This window comes from Natrix helvetica (genome assembly GCF_964273705.1).
Source record: "Natrix helvetica genome assembly, chromosome: 1".
Lineage (NCBI taxonomy): Eukaryota > Metazoa > Chordata > Lepidosauria > Squamata > Natricidae > Natrix > Natrix helvetica.
Genome location: NC_138548.1, coordinates 251751332 through 251772115, shown reverse-complemented (window position 1 = coordinate 251772115; position 20784 = coordinate 251751332). Strand labels below are relative to the sequence as shown.

At 38.5% G+C, this 20784-nt stretch overlaps 1 protein-coding gene across 2 annotated transcripts in view; it reads left to right on the top strand.

Moving 5' to 3' along the window:
• The first annotated feature begins 52 nt into the window (after positions 1–52).
• OGFOD3 (2-oxoglutarate and iron dependent oxygenase domain containing 3) overlaps positions 53–20784 on the top strand; it is a 44861-nt gene continuing 24129 nt past the window's right edge. For both annotated transcript variants that reach the window (XM_081969637.1, XM_081969636.1), the window contains exons 1-5: positions 53–193; positions 3122–3339; positions 12350–12425; positions 15229–15271; positions 20447–20511. In XM_081969637.1, the coding sequence (XP_081825763.1) occupies positions 102–193; positions 3122–3339; positions 12350–12425; positions 15229–15271; positions 20447–20511 (494 nt within the window). In that variant the 5' untranslated portion in view covers positions 53–101. The remainder of the gene's footprint in view (positions 194–3121; positions 3340–12349; positions 12426–15228; positions 15272–20446; positions 20512–20784) is intronic.

Genomic DNA, 20784 nt, shown 5'->3' with positions numbered 1-20784 from the left:
GCTGTGAAAAACCTATTGGCCGATGCTTCCCTCCGCCCCCGCCCCCTCCCACCCGCGAAGGTAGCATCCTCTGATCCAGGTAGAGCGGCTTCATTGGAACCATGGCTCCTCAGCGTCGGCCAGCCGGGAGGGCACCGGAGAGTGGCGGTGCAGGCGCGGCGGTTCGAGCGGAAGAGCGTCGTCACTGCAGCAGGTACGAAGGGTGACTGGGTGCTTAATAGCTGCCCATTACGGCTCAGTGTTGCGCATGGGATAGAAGGAGGGAGCTCTTTGCGCTTCATCTTTCCCATCCCGCCTGGCTTGTTTCACTCCTCCTACAGCTCTTTGCCCAGCCTGGCGCTCTCTCTCTCTCGAGGTGGACAACGCTTTCCAAAGTCTGTCCACCTAGGAAAGAGCTGGCTGTATTTAGAAGTCCTTGGGGGCCGGATTGAGGGCTGCCTCAATAAATCACACAAATCCAGAGGGTGTCAGTTTGGGGTATTTTGTGTTTTGAAGGCTCAGGACTTCTACCGACATGATGGATCTAGAACAGTGGTCACCAACCAGTGGTCCGTGAGAAAATTTTGGTGATCCGCGAAAAATTATTTGCATTTTTTATATTGCACTAAATACTAGTTACCTTAATATATATATATATATTAGTGGTCCATGGGATTTAAAATTATGAATTTAGTGGTCCCTGAGGTTGGAAAGGTTGGTGACCCCTTATGTAGAATCTATCACAAGGCAGCTCTTAATAATTTCTAGTTGGACTGAGTTGGATTCCTGCACTAAGATTCTTATTAATAAGGTTAATAATAAGGTGACAGGTTGGAATCTGCTTATGAGAAAAAAGGTTTCTCCTTCCCCTTCGTTTAAGGTGGTATCGATAGCTGGATTCTAGACAAACTACTTTATACAGGTAGTCCTCAACTTACGACCACAATTGAGACCAAAATTTGTGTTGCTAAGTGAGGCATTGAGTTTTTTCCCTATTTTACGACCTTTGTTGTCACCATTGTTAAGTGAATCACTGCAGGTGATAAGATAGTAATTCGGTCGTTAAGCAAATCTGGCTTCCCCATTGACTTTCCTTCGTAGAAGGTCGCAAAAGGGAATCACGTGATCCCGGGACATTGCAACAATCATAAATATGTGTCAGTTGCCAAGCGTCTGAATTTTGATCATGTGACCACGGGGATCCTGCAACGATTGTAAGTGTGAAAAATGGTCCTAAGTCACTTTTTTTCAGTGCCATGGTAAAAATGAACGGTTGCAAGTCAAGGACTACATGTATGAGTTCCCATGTTGAGAATATGCTGCAGGAAAAGTAGGGAAAATTATAATATTTCAGCAGTGCAGATAAATACTCATGAGTCACATTCATGACATGGGTAGCTGAATAAAGAAAGAACTGAATGGAATAGTTAAGTTCATTAAAATAACTTCCGCTTCCTTTTGATGCTTGTGTTGTTACTTGGCCAATATTATCTTTTATGAAACTTTTATGTTTCTTCTAGATCATGGCGTTCCTCTGTCCTAAAGAATTGGCTTAATGACTTATGCCTAGTATCCTTACTGTACTAGCAGAGCACTGGATTTAGGCCAGAAATCCCCTATTTCCTTACTCAGCCACATAAGTTTTTTGGATATTCTTGAATTGCTTACATGCGGACCACTTAATATTTGGAAGCCCTTGTGAGGATATAAATAGGAAAGGCCATGGGGGAAGAGCTAGATAAAGATAACATTAAGTGCACATTTTGTCTTCACAACAATTCTTTGAGCTAGGTTGACTAAGACTGAATTGTCTCCCAAGTCAAACAGTGAATTCTCTTTGTGTGAAACCTTGAACCTGGGTCTGTCCAGTGCAAATCCAAAATCTAAACCCTACACTGTTCTAGCTCTCTATAGCAGTTTATACTAATACTTTCTGCAACTTACTACAAATCACATAATTTTTTTTAAAAGGTAGAATTCAGGTGTTTCAGTTCTGTTTGATATTCCAGAAAACATGTTTTTTTTAGTAAGCCATAACTTATTAAGTGTACAGTATTGGGAATTTTAATAGTTAAAGGCTATTTTTTCCCAAGCCCAAGATTCAGAAAATGATGTTTCTTACTTGATGTGAATGAGGCCTTTATATTAAAGATGCAGTCATTGGGCCCATGTTATTGAATACGAGTATATTTCACTAGTTTTGTGTTTAAAGAAGTGGATATTGCATGAATTATTTTTCGCCCTATAAGGCGCTCCGGAATATAAGACGCACCCAATTTTAAAGGAGGAAAATCTAGAAAAAAAAGATTCTGAACCAAATACTGTAGTAAAATATTTTATATCAACTGTATAAAGTTAACAGCAGTTTAAGAACAATTTTATGTCAACCATGTAACATATTAAGAACTATCTTTACTCTCATTAACAGTCAGTAAAGTCAGTAAACAGTGAAAGTAACAAAAATAAGGCTGTAATGTTTTTATTCGAACCCCAAGAATTCCTCTTCTTCGCTGCTATCAGAAATGAGGAAGGACAGATCCACGCAGTCATTGTCATCACTTTCTTCCTCACTGGTGTCAAATAAGACGTCGTCTTCTGTTCCATCCAAGGCATTACTAATGCCACACTTCTTGAAGGATTTTACAACAATGTCCTCCTTCACGGAGTCCCATGACCTTTTAACCCATTCACACACTTGTGTGATAGTGAGCCTCTTCATCCGCCCAGTAGATGTCAGATCATGGTTCCCAGCTGCCATCCAGGTGTTCCACTCCTCTCGCATCAGAACTTTGAACGGTTTGTTAATGGAAACATTAAACATTCGGCGTATAAGACGCACCCAGATTTTCACCCTCTTTTTTGGAGTAAAAAAGTGCATCTTATAGGGTGAAAAATACGGTATATTTATTGCTTTTTAAAGTGCATGTTCTGTTCTTCAATATAGCATTTTCCCAGATCAGCTGATACTATATAGTGTACTATAATCAAAAGACAGACATTTTAAAATTAAAATAATGATGAAAAAAATAATACACAGTGAAAGTATGAAGCCCAAGTACATAGGTTTTAAAATTTCATTGTAAAATCCAAAGTCAAAATATGTATTAAAGAAGAGAATAAAAGCATCTTGTTCTCTTTTCAGTGGCGTGAAAGATAATATTCAGAAAGATTCACGGCGAAAATGGTTAACAGCAGCTTTCCTTCTCTCATCTGCCATGCTGGGTTATCTTTTGAGTAGAAGCTACTTGTTCATTGAAGATGGAGTTACAGAAGTATTGGCTCATCATGGTGAAAGCATCCCAGACAAATTCATTGAAGTACCCTGCTCAGAGGATTATGACAGCCATAAACGGTTTGAAGGTATTGAATAATATGACCTGCATTGATGCTTTTAATAGTAATTTTATTAAAATTAAATTAAATAACTTATTTATTAAAATTATAATTACAATGATTAAAAAATTAATGCAAACTAAAAGAAAAAGTAGAAAAAGAAAGGAAAAAAATAAGAATATAGTAAAGTGTGTGTGTGTGTGTCTATGTATGTACGTATATATGCCATACTTTTCGGAGTAGAAGACACTATTTTTCCCCTAAAAGAGGGTGAAAATGTTGGTGTATCTTATACACCGAATGCAGCCATTTTTGGCCTCTGGTAACTCTGCCCCGTGTCTCCCATTTTCACCAAAAACAGGCTTGTTTTTTGCACAGAGGTTTTGGGAGGCCTGCAGAGTGCTCCTGGGAGCTGGGGAGAGCAAAAATGGCACTCCTCGGGGGTTAGGAAGGCCAAAACCCCATTTTTTTGCCCATTTTTAGCAAAAAAGGGGCATTTTTGCCCTCCCCAGCTCTCAGGAGCACTCTGCAAGCCTCCCAAACCCTTTGCATGCCCTTCATGTTGGCTCAGGAAGGAAGGGAATGGGACCGCGTGTGCAGGAGGCTCCTCAGCGCGAGCAGCAGTCCCCTTCATGTTGGCTCAGGAAGGAGGGGAATGGGACCGTGTGTGCAGGAGACTCCTCAGTCCTAGCCTCAGATCAGTGTGAGCCGCGGTCCCCTTCATGTTGGCTCAGCAAGGAGGGGAATGGGACCGGGTGTGCAGGAGGCTCCTCAGCGCTAGCCTCAGATCAGCGCGAGCTGCGGTCCCATTCCCCTCCTTCCTGAGCCAACATGAAGGGGACCGCGTCTCGCACTGATCTGAGGCTAGCGCTGAGGAGCTTCCTGCACACATGATCCCATTCCCCTCCTTCCTGAGCCAACATGAAGGGGACCGCAGCTCGCGCTGATCTGAGGCTAGTGCTGAGGAGTCTCCTGCACAGCATGGCTCTTCTCCACAGCGCAGCGGAAGGAGTTTCTGTCCCCGCCACCGTGATCCCGGGGTATTTTGCTTGCACGAGCAAGAAAGAGATGAAAGAGAAAAGGGGAGAAAGAGAGAGAGATAGAGAGAAATGAAAGAGAGCTGGAAGGAGAGAATGGGAGAGAGGGAAAAGAGAGAGAAACAAATCAGAGCTAAAAGCCACCCCTGTCCTTCCTCCCTTCCTCTCCACAACCTTCCCCCACCCCCGAAAGCTTTTTCCCAAATAATACCAGCAGCCATTTCATCTCCACCAAAGTAGATACATACACACACGCGTGCGCAAACGAGAAGGGAAGAAAAAGGGAAGAGTTGAGTCACAGGAAGAATGAGCGCCCTCTACTAGGAGGCAGGAGAACTGCATGCCTCACTTACCTCGGGATTTTTTAGGCTTTTAACCCTCACTTAACAAGCGAGGGTTAAAAGTCTAAAAAATCCCGAAGTAGGGGAGGCATGCAGTTCTGCCTGCCTGCTAGTACAGGGCCCTTTTTTAGAGGCTTTTTTAAGCCTCACCTCAGCACTCACCTTTTCCGTTTTACATTTTTTTTCTTTTCATGATGAGAGCGGTGAGGCTCTGCCTCCCCTGATTGCACGTCCCTGGTATGTACCATGTTTCCCCGAAAATAAGACAGGGTCTTATTTTCTTTTGAACCCCGAAATAAGCACTTGGCCTTATTTTCTGGGAGGTCTTATTGTTTTTGAGATGCAGGAGGTGGAGAGCCTGGTCACCTCATGGCTGCTGCTGTGTTGCAATATTTTCGGGGAGGACTTATATTCAGGGGAGGGCTTATTTTAGCTCATGCGCTCAAAAGCCCAATTGGGCTTATTATCCAGAGAGGTCTTATTTTCAGGGAAACAGGGTATTTGTGTGCACGCACGCGCACACACACACACACATACACATATACATTCATCACAATTGCAAACAATAGTAGTAACATCACCTTCTCTTAAAATACAACAAGTGATCTTTTCTTCCTGTATTCCATCTGTAAACAAATTCTTAAAACCTTGTCATTCCAGTCCTGATGTCAGCAAAACTCTATTAAGAGGTTACCGGAAATAATAACATTTCTATTTTAACCTAGTGATGCAATAAACCAAGTCTATTTTCTTTCTTTGCTTCTAATAATCTTTTATTTGCAGCACCGCATGGTTACATGACTGATTTATGACAGTTTTACTGAAAACCAGCGTTTACTTCCTTTATTGCAAAAACGAGCCATAGCAAATAATAGCTTTGTTTAACAACCAGTGTAAAAAAGATCATTAAAATAGATCTAGTCACATGATAATCCACTTTACAACCATCATGATTTATAACCATGATTGCCAGGCTCAATTATAGTTGTAACTCAAGGACTATCTATAATTCAGTGTTTTATAGTGGCACAAAAATATTTTTATAAAATAAGATGCCCGTAATTTTTCATGATTTCTACACAATATCCTACCTTATGTCCAGAATTTATATTCGGGTTTAGAGACTTCTAAAAGTCAATGACAATGTTTCTAGGTACCACCAAAGTCCAAAACTAGATTCTAAAAGATCCTTACATGGGATTTCCATAAACGGAAGTAAGAAAGCACATACATGGGCATTGTTCTGACCTAGGCTTCCTGATACAATAAAAACATACGATTAAATCCCCAAAACCTCTTTTTATTTCAAAGGCTGTCGATTCTATTCATTCACAGCCTGTAATTAGTTCCAAATAGTAGTAAAGAGTTCTACAGCAGGCTACCAAAGTCCTTCAGGATAAGGCTGCCAAAGACTTAAATGGCAATTAGCTTGGCAAGGCCACACAGAGCAAAGAGTCCAAACGTATTTTCAAAAGTTAAACTGATCAGCATGAACCAAGTTGCTTCCTGAAAAGGCTCATGTGCCTTTGCTCCTCCTTTCTGTCTTATGGGAGGAGCTAATCTAGAGGTGGGTTCCTACCGGTTCAGACCGGTTCGGCCAAGTAGGTAGTAACTCGGCTGCCCACACCCCTGAACTGGTTCTATCGGTGGTGCTGTAGGCACCGCCATCTTGTCTTTTGCTTCTGCGCATGCACAGAAACAATTTGTTTACTACTGCGCATCAAGCACACATGAAGCGCATCCCTGAGCGAACTGGCAGTAAAAGAATCCAGAACCCACCCATGGGCCAATCAGTTCCAAAACTGACGACTGAGTCGTCCCTTCTGTTTTAACTTCTTGCTTTCTGGCAGCTCTGCGCATGCGTACACTGGGAACAGGTGGAGCCTGTTCCTCTGCCTTGCTGTTGTCCAACTCTTGCAGCTCCAGAGGCAGTACATAACTCCCAGATAGCCCTGGCCCCCACTCTGCCTCCGATGTAGAGCCCTTGTCCTAGCCTTCCCCAGATTGCAGGACTGGTCCATGTTCCTCCCCAACCTCCTTGCTGTCCAACTCTGCTGTGAGCTCCGCAGGCCGCTGGCGGACCACAACAGGCAGAACTGTATGAATCACAAAATGTATTATGATGATGCTGTTGAGCCATGGATCAATGCCAGTATTGGATTGGATTTAGATTTAGGTATGAGATTGACCCCAAGCCCAACCATTAAGTATATTTCTGTCTATAAACCACACAGATAAAATTGCTGATCTATTGTTACAAACTACTGGCATGAAGCATGGATCCTCCATATTTTTACCGAAGATTTCAATCAAAATATCCTTTAAATTACAGATCATTTCTCTAATATATGCTGCAATGGGGCAAAAGCATAACTGTGATTCACTGATGTTCATAAATCTTATATAGGATCCTTTCCAGCATGGACAAATCACCTAGTATGATTGATGTAATTAAACCAAGTTTTTTTAAAAATTACACAGTATATATTGTACATTGCAAATATGGCAGAAAATTGTACATCGATTATGAATCATGGACTACATCCATGCTGTGCCATCACATGGATCTTCTTAATGTGTACAAAAAACTAAAGATCAATTGTCAGTGTTACTAATTCAAGCTATGGCTCTTCTGGTTTTTCATAGGAGTTCAAAGGCTGTTTTTTCTAGTATCTGGGAGAAGCCTCTCTATGACTTCTTAGTGTTCCCTTTGGAGAGTCATAGGATATATTCATGCAGAGATGTTATAATAAAAAGCATGTACTATTAGCAATACGTAAGTGCAAAAACCTGAATTTCATTATAGCCTTATATTTTGGGGGGAGGGGGGATTTTACAAAAGATACCCCTAAAGGAGTGTCGTCTCACAGACTACATCTATATCTAAAGGATGCAGAAGGAAAAGAAAACTATGCAGTCAGTGTTGCTATGGCATAAAATGGGAAATGTATAAAGCAAACCTGAATCTATCCCAAATATCCATGTTGCTGAAGTTACTTTCCCGTTCTGTTAAGTCTCTGGAGTGAGATGGGATTTTATGGGTGCATGGGGAAACTTTCCCATAAAATAAGCATGTAAAATTTAAAACTTCACGACCACCTATCGTATTTTTCTGAGTATAAGATGCACCTTTTTTCCTCAAAAAAGAGACTGAAAATCGGAGTGCGTCTTATACACTGAATACAGCATTTTTTTGCCTCCCGAAGTCCTGCCCCTTCACCAAAATGGCTGTGCATATCCTTATGGAGGCTTTCAGACAGCTCCTGGGGGCTGTGGAAGGCAGAAATGAGCAAACAACGGGCCGTTTTTTGCCCCCCCCCCAGCCCCCAGGAGCATTCTATAAGCCTCCATAAGACTATGCATGCCATTTTTTTGACGAAAAACAGGCCCGTTTTCACAAAAAACGGGCTGTTTTTTTCTCATTTTTGTCCCACCCCCCAGGAGCACTCTGCAAGCCCCCCCAAGGCTATTCATGCCTTTAAAATCGGGCCATTTTTGGGAGGTTTGCAGAGTGCAAAAACTTTTTTTTTTCCTTTTGGAAAAGCTCTTTAACTGATTGATGAGAATTACATTGATCAAGTGCTGTGCCAGCAGAAACAAAGTCTTAGGTGCTGCAGATTGTCGGCGATTTCCTTCTCCAGCACATGGATAAATATACCTGGAAACACCTACCTACCTACTCTCTCTCTCTCCCTCCCTCCCGCCCTACTGTATTTCTCTCTCTCTCTCCCCCGCTCTATCTACCTACCTACTCTCTCTCCCTACCTATCTACTGTATTTCTCTCTCTATTTCTCTCTCTCTATCCCTCTACCTACCAACCTACCTACTCTCTCTCTCTCTCTCTCTCCCTACAGTACCTATCTACTGTATTTCTCTCTCTCTTTCTATTTCTCTCTCTCTCTCTCCCTACTTACCTACTATATTTCTCTCTCTTTCTCTCCCTCTCTGTCCCTCTATCTATCTACCTACCTACTTTTTTTAAAATTTGCCTCTTCAAAACCTTGGTGCGTCTTATACTCTGGTGCGTCTTTTATACTCTGAAAAATACAGTATGTCTTGGATCCATATTTATATGAGTTCTCTTTAAAATTCAGGTCCCATGATTCTTATAGTTGCCTGCTTTTGCCAATATAATCTGATTCAAATGTTCATCTTCTGTAAAAACAGGAGTTTTCGTAACAGTTCATTACTTATAATTGTGATTTTGTACCTTCAGAATCACTAAGTTAAGATTAGAATTAAAAATCAGAATAAAAAATAGTGTTTATAACTGAGGAGCTGGATATTTGATTTCATACAGAATGAAAGAATGTATAGGATATATGTCTCACATTTGCGTTTTTGGGCTTGTTGGATGCATGCTCAGTTTGGGGGATAATGTTTTTAGGTTCATTTATTTGTGGGGTTCCCCCCCACTTTTTATTGGTTTTTAAGGGTGAAATTACAGTTTTAACATGCTTTCAAAGGGGAGGTTTGCATTTTCAATACTAAAATGAATTTAATTTTGAAGTATTTTAACTTTTTAAAATATTTTATTTTGACCCAGTCTAATATATATTCTTAAATGAATATATTCTGATCATACTCTGCTGGATTAATTCAGTCTGTTCCTGAATGGCTGCTCTTTTTTTTCTTTTTTTTTCTTTTTTTGCATTTCTGTTGCAATTTTCATATTACCAAGTTTCCACTTGGGGGCACCTGTGAGTTATATTTGACAGGGTTCCCTATTCTGTAATCTGACAGTAAAGTTTCTTAAATATATCAAAATTCAGTTTGATGCTTGCCTAAATCACGTCTAACTGTAACCTTGATGAGAATCATGGGAGCTGTAATTTATCTCTAGCCTTTTTCAGAATTTATCTATTACTTTGGTAATTTACTGCAATACTATTTCTTCCTAAACTTGGGTGATGCTGCTTTGTTTTATCTGCTTTAGTTTTGAGAATGCTAAAACCCTGTCCAGGATTCCTCAGAGATCTGTATAAAGTACCATTTGCTCCTAGTTAACATTTATATGGACTCACCAGGTGGGCTCACCTGTTGTCATGCAGCTAAGCATCATCAATATACTGATGATACCCATGTATGAATCTCAATTCATGGCCATTCAAGTGATGGGGTTTTTGTACTGGTATCTGGAGGCCATGGGAGCCTGGATCTGAAAAGAAACTAAATTGAGTGGCAATAGATTCTAGGGGTCCCTGGATCCTGGGACCTCTATTTGGGGTGTTGGGGTTGCATTTCCCCAGACAGAACTGGTGTAGATTTTTGGTATCTCTTGGACTTTGAAGAGCAGATGGCAGCTATGGTGAGAAGGGCTTTTTCATAAAACCATCTTGTGTACTGCTTGGACTTCTCCCTGGATTGGTTTGTTCATGGTCACTTATGCCTTGGTCACTTTCAGTTTGGACTATTGTAATGTGCTGTGCATAGGGCTGCCCTTGGAGGCTATCAGGAAGTTGCATCTGATCCAGAATGTGGCAGCATAGGTAGCCGTAGTATGCAAAATGCACTTGCTCCCAGTAGACTTCTAAATACTTCAAATTACAGGATGCTACTTATAAACCTCTATATGGCACAGATTCAAATTATAGATTAGATTTCCTGTCTTCAATTCTTTCTGCCTGTCCGACAAGATATGACAGGATGGACTTGCTTTGGATAGCCTCCATGAATCAATACTGTCTAGTAGGGATTGTGCTTTCTCTGTCACAATGCCTGCTGTATGGAACAGCTGCTCACTCACTCCCTGATTCAGATGGCCCCAATCCTGCTGTCCTTTCATAAAGCCTTGAAAACCTGGTTCATCCCCAGGCATTAGACCATGGGAGTAGATAAGTTCAACTTATTGGTATGATTTCAGCCTTGTTTTATTGTGGTTTCCTATTGTTTTTATCTTGCTGGTCTTCTGCTTGGTTTTTAATCTTGTATAAGCTACCTAGATTGCAGACTGGTCCCCCCCCAACATCTTTTTTAGAATCGAACATAAAACGCTGCAGAGTTCTCTAATATACGTTTCAATATATATTTTTCTTAAAATACCATGATTGAAGTGTCCACTGAAGATACATCATTTGTTTTCTCCTGTCATTTTTACTCTTTAAGAGCGCAGGAAAAGTTGGCCTCAAGAGTCTTAATTTATTTTGAAAGATCAAGCTTGTAACTCAGTATTTGTTTATTTCACTTGAAGAAGTTGAATCAATAGTTGTTCCCCAGATGCTCCTTGAAATGTGATAGTTTTGTAAATGTCCAAGAAGTAAAACCAACAGGATAGAATATTAACTTCAGCTACTTGAAGCTCGTTACAAAGATATAAAGATTTGCAAAATTAGAGATAACTGTCTTTTACATTCAAGTGACATTAAAAATTGGCATCAGTGGATTCTTCAAGTGGATTTTGCCTGATGAATTAGGCAAAAGAACTTTACTTAGATTTGTTACAATGTTTATTATTATAGCAGGATCATTTGTGGGGGGGGGGGGAAGAAATACAGACTTTTAAACAATAATTTAATAATTTTGAGAATTAGAATGTCAGATTCTTTAGCTAATGCATGAGACCAAAAAAAATGGCAGAGGAAATTGAAATGGACAGTTGTTTTTTCATAAGATGCAATAATTATTGTGAGAATTAAATAAAAGTATGAGGTATAATGATAGCAATGTATAAGTTGTGATGGATCTGATCTACTATGGATGGATCAATCATTTCAAGTAATACAGATGTCTGCAGGGTGGGTTTGATTTAAATCAAGTCTGTTTAAATCACGATTTAAATCACTAGTAAAAAGGCTTGATTTAAATCAATTCGACTTGAACCATAATTTTTAAAGAGCAACTGTCATCTCTGTCCCACAGCAGCTTCTCCTCTGACCTGCTGTTGACTCACCAATAGTCCCAATATTGCAAAATATACAGCCTCATACTACAAAACTAAGCTCCATTTCATGCTGAATAAACTAAAATATTAATGTATCTTAAATAGAAAATTATATTTAGATAGATGTTTACTCCAGAAGCATTTTATTAAAATAAATTTGATAAAAATAAAACAATTCTGTTTTAAATTTTAAAAATCCGATTTAATTCTGATTTTTTTAAAAAAAATTCATCGATTTTTATCTACCCTGGCTGTCTGTAATACCTTTAAAAACAGGTACAGCAGTGAAAAATATTTAGTTTAGTTTACTTTATTGTCATTGCACATGGTACAACAAAATTAAATGCTGTCTTCGGTGTACATTACAATTATAAAAATAAAATCATAAATATACATCCTTTATATTCTATATAATTGAAAACCCAATATTGCACTACACTGTAGAATTCAGTATGGCTATTGCCCTGGGATAGAAGCTGTTTTGCAGCCTGTTTGTCCTTGTTTTTATTATCCTGTACTGTCTGCCAGATGGTAATATTCCAAAAAAAAAAAAAAAAAGTGCCCAGGATGAGATGGATCTTTGAGAATGTTTTGAACTTTCTTAAGGCAGCGGGAGCTATAAAGCTCTTCCAAAGAGGGGAGAGAGCAACCAATGATCCTCTGGGCAATGATGTTGACCCTCTGGAGTGCTGTCCTATCTGCCACTGTGCAATTGGCAAACCATATACATAAACATACATTTAAATACTGTCTTCTTTTTTTCTTATGCATTATCTAGGCTGTACCCCTCAGAAGTGTGGAAGAGGAATAACAGATTCCATAATTAACAGGGAAGAAGCTGAGCAAATCCGTAGGTAAGAATTTTTTTTCAGAATGTCCTTGTTAAAAACTTTAGAATAGAGTGGTGGTGGTGTTTTCTGTTTGTTTTCTAAACAGTAGACAGATGCCCCCTTGTTGAGTGACTGTTTGAACTTACGATGACTCTGAACTAGTGGTAGTTATGACTGGACCCTATACTTATGGATGGTGCAACATCCCCACAATCACGTGATCATAATTTACAACTTTCCTGCTGGCTTCCCACAAGGAAGTCAGTGAGGATATTGACAGGAAGTTGGAAGTTGCAGTCATGTGACGTCCTTCTTTAACAACCTGCACGGTTTTTTTTTACAGTGACATCAGGAGGGTCGTCACTAAGATGGGACAAAGTGATGCAGTCCCATGATAGTGACATCAGGAGGATCATCACTAAGATGGGACAAGGTGATGCAGTCCCGTGATTTTTCAGTTTATGACCATTTTACTTAACAACAGAGTTGCCAGTCACAATCACATTTTTAAATGAGGACTTCCAGTATAAATTATTAAACATGATTTACACACCATTCAAAAGACACAATTAAAAAGATATATCCTCTACAACAACAATAACCAGATAAGCTGGAATGAGCACCAGGCAAAGGATCAAGCAGAAAACAATCCCTAATCAAGGAAATATCAAGGAAAAACCACATACCACTAATACTGACAGGGCAAGCTATTGTATATAAACTGGGAGCAAACCCCATGCTCACTTCCATTGATGATTCTACCTAGGTAGATAATGAAATGTCTATAAGAAGACAGCCAAGAGAGCACCAAAGACTCCCCATTCCACTAATTTTCCCAGTCCTAATCAAGAGGACTTTTGGTGAAACATCAGGGAATTCTTGTTCTGTAACATCTAAAATGTCTTCCATCCTTTCCCCAGATATAACATGAAACATACTTTTTGGTCTGCATTCTATTTATATTCAAACATGCTTGTGACATAGGCCGCCGTTATTATTTGATTTAACAGGTATGGAATTAAGGTAGGGAAGGCCAAAGAATCAAATGTTTCCTTTTAAAACAGGAGATTATACCTCCTCTCTAACTGTATTAACTTGTTGACTAACAATAAATAAATTATTGGCCATAATTTTGAAACCAGGTTTCCAAATTGTCTCCGTTGTATTTTCATATTTTGGAATTTGGATCCGGAAATCCAGAAAGCCTGTCTACACTAGTTTGCTCTATTTAGAACAGGGGTGTCACACTCAGGTTGTCATGGCGGCATCACGGGGTGTATTGGAGCTTTTTCCCCCATCGCTAAACTGGGTGTGGGCATGCCAGCAAGTGACACATCCGGCCCATGGGCCGAAAGTTTGACAGCCCTGATCTAGATATGCCTTCCATGGACACATGCTGTATTTCTACAAATGAGTATGTGTGTTTGTGTATATAAACGTGATATTTATTTCAAGTATATGCAGTTTTATACTCTGCACTATATGCCTCTCTTTCAGCATGTGATATTCCTATGACATATTGATTAGCTCAGCACGAATATATATATATTTTGGTCTTGTTACAAAGTATGCTGCTGGGAATATGAGTCGCATATACTATTTTTTCCCCTTGCCAGCCCTATTTCCTGGATAGCCTAAATCAGTGATGGTGAATGATTTCTGCTTGGGTGCCAAAAGTGCACGCGTGTGCACAATAGCGCACGCGCACATGCCCATACCCATGTGGGGGGAGGGCATAATGCAATTACCACCCCACCCCCCGCATGCATGCGTGCAGGCCTTACTGAAGCCTCTGGAGTTCCGGTAGGCCTATTGGGACATTTTTCGCCCTCCCCAGGTTTCAGGAAAGCGTCCTGAAGCTTGGGGAAGGCAAAATATGGCTTCCCCCACCCCCTGGAAGGCCAAAAATCAGCTTGCCAGTGCGTGATGTGTGCTGGAGTTGACATAGGGCAACTCCTCGTGTTCCCTCAGATATGGCTCCGCATGCCACCTGTGCCGCACGTGCCATAGGCTCACCATCACGGGCCTAAATTGTTATTCTTCCCATATTCACCTCTCTAAACTTTAGCTGGAAAAGTACCCCTTGACCAGCCCTAAGGTTAGTGTTCAGTGGTAAACACAGAAAGAACTGAAAACTTTAATTAGAGGCTTTATCACTTTTCTCAATAAAGATCACAGAAGGTACTTCACCCGCTCCCTTTTCATTCTCTCCACTGCATCTTTAGACTCCTCTATTCAGCCTATAGAATCCCATTCTCCCACAGGACATTATTTCATTGATAATAAACTAGATTTTTCTATCCTTTGCTCACTTGCAATTCAAAACTTGTTGCTGACCTTTGCAGTAATCCTGCCTGGAAATGACTGGGTAAGCGCTGAGCTTTGGATTTTGCCATTTGTACTAGCAAATGCTTTGCCTCTTTCTGAGTAATGTGTGTGGCACAGGTGTCCCTCGTTATCTGCAGTATTTTATTTCAATAATTGTTAAACGGAGTCCAGATCATGCGAAAAAGTTTATGTAACTGTAGCTTGGAGCTCCCCTCCCCTTTTTACATGAGCAGAATATTCTAGATAGCTTTTCTCTATGCTTTTCTCTATCTCTTTTTAAGGTCACATTTACAGTTTTTTTAATCTGCAGTTTGAACCCTTGAGAATGAAGCTCCACAGATAATGAGGGCCACCTGTTATGCTGATTTACCTGCTATGAATCCAAGGGGGATGTTTCTTTTCTGTTTCTTCCTTATTAACGGTGACAGGTTGTATTTCAAAAACATCTGTAAACAACTGGGGGAAAAGCTATGTTTTGAGATTGTTGTTTCGTCCACAGAATAGCAGAGAGGGGACTGTCCCTGGGAGGATCGGATGGAGGGGTGAGCAGTGTCCTGTTACTTTCTTATGTTCTTCTGGTATTCAGGCAAGATTCTTAAGATTATGTTTTACACTGTCTTTCGGGAAGAAGTACCAGTCAGACAGAAACGGGAGTCCATTCTCATCTTCGTTTATCAAAATGTTCATTTTAGTTACGGATAGGAATCTCAACTGTCTGTGATCCAGTAACATTAAATCCCAGATTTTGCCATTCAATCTTAGTGCCTTTTTTATTAGGAAATGTACAGCCTATTCAATAAGAAATCAACATATCATTGCTATTGTTTGAAAGCCCCAAAGTCTCTTCATCTGGATGAGTGAGAAGGAGCCTCTTTCAGTCTGCCTTTCTGTTCTCTTAGAACTGTACATTGCCTGTTCTTTGTTTGCCCACTGTCTGTCAAATACATTTCCATTGGGATATATTACTTACTTAAATCAGTCTGCTCATTTTCTATTATGCAATATGTGTTCAAGTGCAGAATTTGAAATGCACCTGTCAACGTCCAAGACAACGCGCCTTTCAAAGTTGCCACAACGTGCCATTTCAGAGTTGCCACACATGCACAGGGAGAGGGGGATGCATGGGGGCCCCAGATGAGTGTTTGGTGATGGGACTCATGCTGGGAGAAGAGCCAGGAAGGCAAGCCAGCTGTGGTCAATTCACAGAAGCCATCCAGGCCTAAAGAGTACTTGCTCGAGCTGGCCAGAGAGCAACCGGGCTCGAAGAGTACTTGCTAGAACTGAGCCCAAAAAGGAACCAGCCTGGGAGCAGCTGGACTGCAGCAAGAGTACTTGCTGGAGCCATCCGGGAGCAACCGGGAACAGGAGGGCAGGGCCTGCTGAGTCCGAATAGCCAGCTAGCTAGCAGAAGCCAGTAATGCTGGCTAGAAACCCTTTTACTTGTATTGTTCACCACGTGCCAAACTGAGAGGCTAGTAAAGAGACCCGTTTTGCTCACAATGTTTGCAACCATGACAGCACTAATGATCGTGTGATTAAACTTGACTGATTGTCTTAGGAGCTTTCGTCCATAAAAAAATGTTATTGGTATGCTTATATTGTAATACTTTAATAGCACAATCATAATAAAAAAAGAATACTTTTTTTAAAAAAATCCACACATAAATAAAGCATTTCAAAATAATATTGGGTTAATATTACAGTAATCTTAATTACTGAAATCCAATCACATATCAGTAATTAATAAAAATAAGAACTGTTTATCAGAATAAAATGTATAATATTTTACCAAATTTAGATGATTTGTCTTCGTTAGACAGAAGAGACAAGATTTAGTACCTTAAAAGAGAGCCAAACTTTGCATATAGTACAAGTCCATGTACAGAATAACAGTTCAGAAAAAAGTTTTCAAGTTAAATAAGAACTGTTAATCAGAATAAAGTGTATAACTTTTTACCAAATTTAGATGATTTGTCTTAATCATCTCATGTTAGACTAGAGGCAAGATTTAGTATTTTAAACAGTACCTTAAAAGAGACCCAAATTTTGCATATAGCACAAGTACAGAATAACAATTCAGAAAAAGTTTTCAAGTTAAATACAAAATTATTTTTAAATATATAATTTTGACATTGATGCATAATCCACAACTTAGTTTGCTAAGTCTTTTTTGTATGTACCTCATCTACTATTATGGTGGCTTCTAGCTATTTAATTGCACAGTAAAAATCTAACTTTCATTATATCTGCTGATATTACCGATTTTGGATTCCAGCAATAGAATCCTTAACTTGTTCATATTTCAGTAACAACTTAGAAATAAGCCCCAACAAATGTTTGAGTTAACAAGAGTTTAAAATTCAGTCAAGTCTCTTGAGTATTATCCCTTGTTTGAACTATACTACCTATTTGGAGATATTGAAACCAATCAGACAATTCTAACCATTGGAGAGAATCTCAGAAGATTTCATCTTTATTTTATCTATTTGAATATCTACTAGTCAACTTTTTATATATATTCACCTTCAGGAAAATAAATACTTAATAATGAAGCAATGGATTCAGATTAAACAATTTATGTAATAATATAATTTAAGGTTCGATGCTGCTAATCTATCTCTTTCACATCTTGCAAAAGCTTAAATTTTATTTCCAGTTTTTTTATTTCATCAAATAGATTTAATTATTCATTTCTGATACACATTTAGTATCTTTTCTTCAATTCTTTTTGGAATTATTTGAAACAGAAAGTTAATTCTTGGTAAAATATTCATTTTTTGCTGCACATATCTGCTATTATGTTTTGTTTCCAAATATGTGAATAATTATTCTTAAATAAATCTTTTTATATTTTGCTAAGTAAAATTCCCAGATACCTAATTGGATTAATTAGTATTACTTGCCTTTTTCTGATAGATTCCATATAATTCTTTGTGTTTTATTCTGATTAATCTGATATCCTAATATCAAACTATAATGTACTATATCTTCCTGATTGAATGGATTGAATGTAGGAAGTCTGTTAGTTGAGTAACTTAAATACAATTTTCTGGAACACTGAAGATTCTTGTAATGTAGCTTTACAATAAAATAGGATTAGCTTATTGAGTCATATTTCCTGCCCTATCTCATTCAGGTGGAATGGCTGACCTTAATCTTACAATTCTGTAAATAGGATTCTTTCACAGTCTCTTTTACAGCCCCCAAAGCTAGATGGGTCTGAATCTTTGCCCACCCATTTTGCATCTGCGAACAGTGCTGCCTTTTACATGGCTGTTTGCTGGACAAAATCTTATAATATATTGTTGAATTATCATCAGGTCCTGGAGTTTTACTCATTTTTAACTTTTTAATTGATTCTTTAGTGTTGACTTCTGTTATGGGTTAAGAGCTTTTTGTTGATTAGTAATATTTAAAATAATGTGCCATTCAAATATTCAATTTTTGCTGGGTCAGGTGACTGCTGTATATAATTCCAAAAATAATTGATGAATTGATGAATAATGTAATTTGTTTTAGATATGTATTGGGTTGTGCCCCAAATAGAACTTATCTTTCCTTTATGCCGTTCTTCTAAAATTGATAAGTTAACAATATGTCTGTGGTTTATAACTTTTTCATAATATTTCTATACAGGATGATTTTTATATATTTCACATACATCCAATAAATCAAGTTGATTCAGTATTGCTTTTATCTTTTTCTCTAAATCCTAAATTGAATGTATGACTTCTTTTCGGTTGTTTCAGATCTTTCAGCAAGAAATCTCTGCTTTTGCATGGCTTTCAGAGAAATGGACAACCTTTTCATAAATGCTTTAAATTATTAGTCTCATATATTAGTTAAAGGCACCTAGGGGCTAGTCCTACTTGCCAAAGTGAATATTTCTATAGTCCGATGTTATCACAAATAAGGTGATAAGTATCATAGTCCAAACTACACTGAGTGTAATTGATGAAGGATGATTGCTGCTCTAAAATTGGTAGTATGAGTTTAAGATACCTTTACATGCATGTGTGATCTGCATCATTTACAAACTGCTTTGACATTCCTGCAGATTAAGGATCAATAAAGGAGAATATTTAGTTTAGGATTGAAATGGGAGGTCCTTGGTACTCTATGAGCTTGGCTGTTTTCTTGCAGATATTTCATTACCCAAATTATGTAACATAAGCAGTGCTCAAGCTCAGAGAGCACCTAGGAATCCTCAGATTAAGGATTATAATATTCACCTACTATGACATAAGAATACCTTTCATACAGATGCTTTCCCTATTTTTTATTTACGCTGGTATACTAATTCTTCTGTATCGGAAGCACCAAAGTGCTTCCATGGTGAAAGGATTTGCCGGTAACATCACCGTTGCCCAAGGGACGCCCAGTTGGGGAATCCTTTTGGGTGTCCATGAAGTTTCCTACTAAAGTACTACCCATTTATCTACTCGCGATCACCCACTTTTGAACCACCAGGTTGGCAGGAGCCATAGTATGTGACAGGAGCTATCCCCACCTTGGGGCAGCAACGGGTTTCAAACGTGAATCATCAGCCCAACGATCTAACCTTGTGAGCCACTGTGCTTCTATTTACGCCGGTGAGCAGATTCTCATGAATGAATGACATTTCCTGCCATTTTGTTTTTATTAATTCCCTTTGTACAGTGAGTCACTCAGCATGTTTTGTAGAAACTGAAAATATCGTTTTAAAAGCTAGTTGCATTGTCAGCATATTGTAACGCTATCCTTGATTACTTCCTGAACAGGGTCCTATGTAATCTGACCAAGGTCATGAAAGAGAATATTACTGCTGTTGCTCCTAATGTTAATTAAAAGAAAATTAAATAAGATATTCTATGGAGAATATAAAAGCTGAATAAAAATATGCCATGGCTCTACCTCATTAAACAACCTTAGTTTGCATTTTATTTCATATATAAATTCAGCTTAAATCCAAATATATTGTCATGCAATTTTTCTTGGTCATGTATACTTTAGTGGGATTCTTTCTGAATCCCTTCTATAAGATGCTAACGTATTTCTTTATACTATAATGTGAAAGCACTTCAGAGGACTGGGCATTTTCTGTCTGAAGGTTTACTCTGAAAAAAAAATGAAGTCAGGGAAAAATTCAGACCTGCCTAATTATAATTGTTATGATCTCTTCCCATCTGTCACATTCAAAATTACAATTCAGTAAAAAGTCAGGGTTTGTGGAAAAGTTGTCCGTTGCTGCTATAGGGTTTAGTTTGCTTGTTCATTTTATCCAGACAGAAGAAGCAGAGGGATAAACAATAATCTAGAACCAACTGAATTGGCTAAGTCTTAGAGGGGTTAATCATTATTAAATATTTTTAGTTATTTAAGAAATTGTGATTTAAATCATTGTTTCTTAATAGTGATTTTTATCATGGTTTAAATCCACTCCACTTGACAGTTCATAACTTTTTCCCCTCCAGAAATAATGGTAAGCTTGATGGTAAGCTTGATATGTATAAATAAAGAATTATTGGGAAATAATTCAGAGTAAGTTTGAGTTTCCTTGTTCTTGGGAAATATTTAAAATCAACACACTTTTACATTAAGTTCTCAGAACATTGTAGAATAGGAATGTGACTTCCAAACAGTGTAACCTGTCTTCTTTTTAAAGAAAGCAACATGCCTTAAATATTTTCCATTGTCTGTATTTGGATACTGAATGCATTTATTTATTCCTATTTTAGGCTTCAATTCTAGATTTGCACTCTGGAGCCCTTTCTTTGGGGAAGCATTTTGTTAATATGTACAGGTAAATTTAGAATTGCATTTTAATGTATCCACCTTTAGAATGGTTGATCTTTGTTCTTTTAGCTCTCAGTCTGTTAAATAGGTTTACACAAGTTACTCTATTTTCAGCAACTTCTCTTCATTTAGCAAAGAATATGTGATAACCGTTTTGGGGATATTGGATGTAGAAATAGGCTCTTGTTCATTTTAGAATATTTTTTTAAACAAGCTTTCAGTTTTCCACAGCAATTGGTATTTACTAGAATTGATCTTGTGTGTTAGACTTAATAAGTAC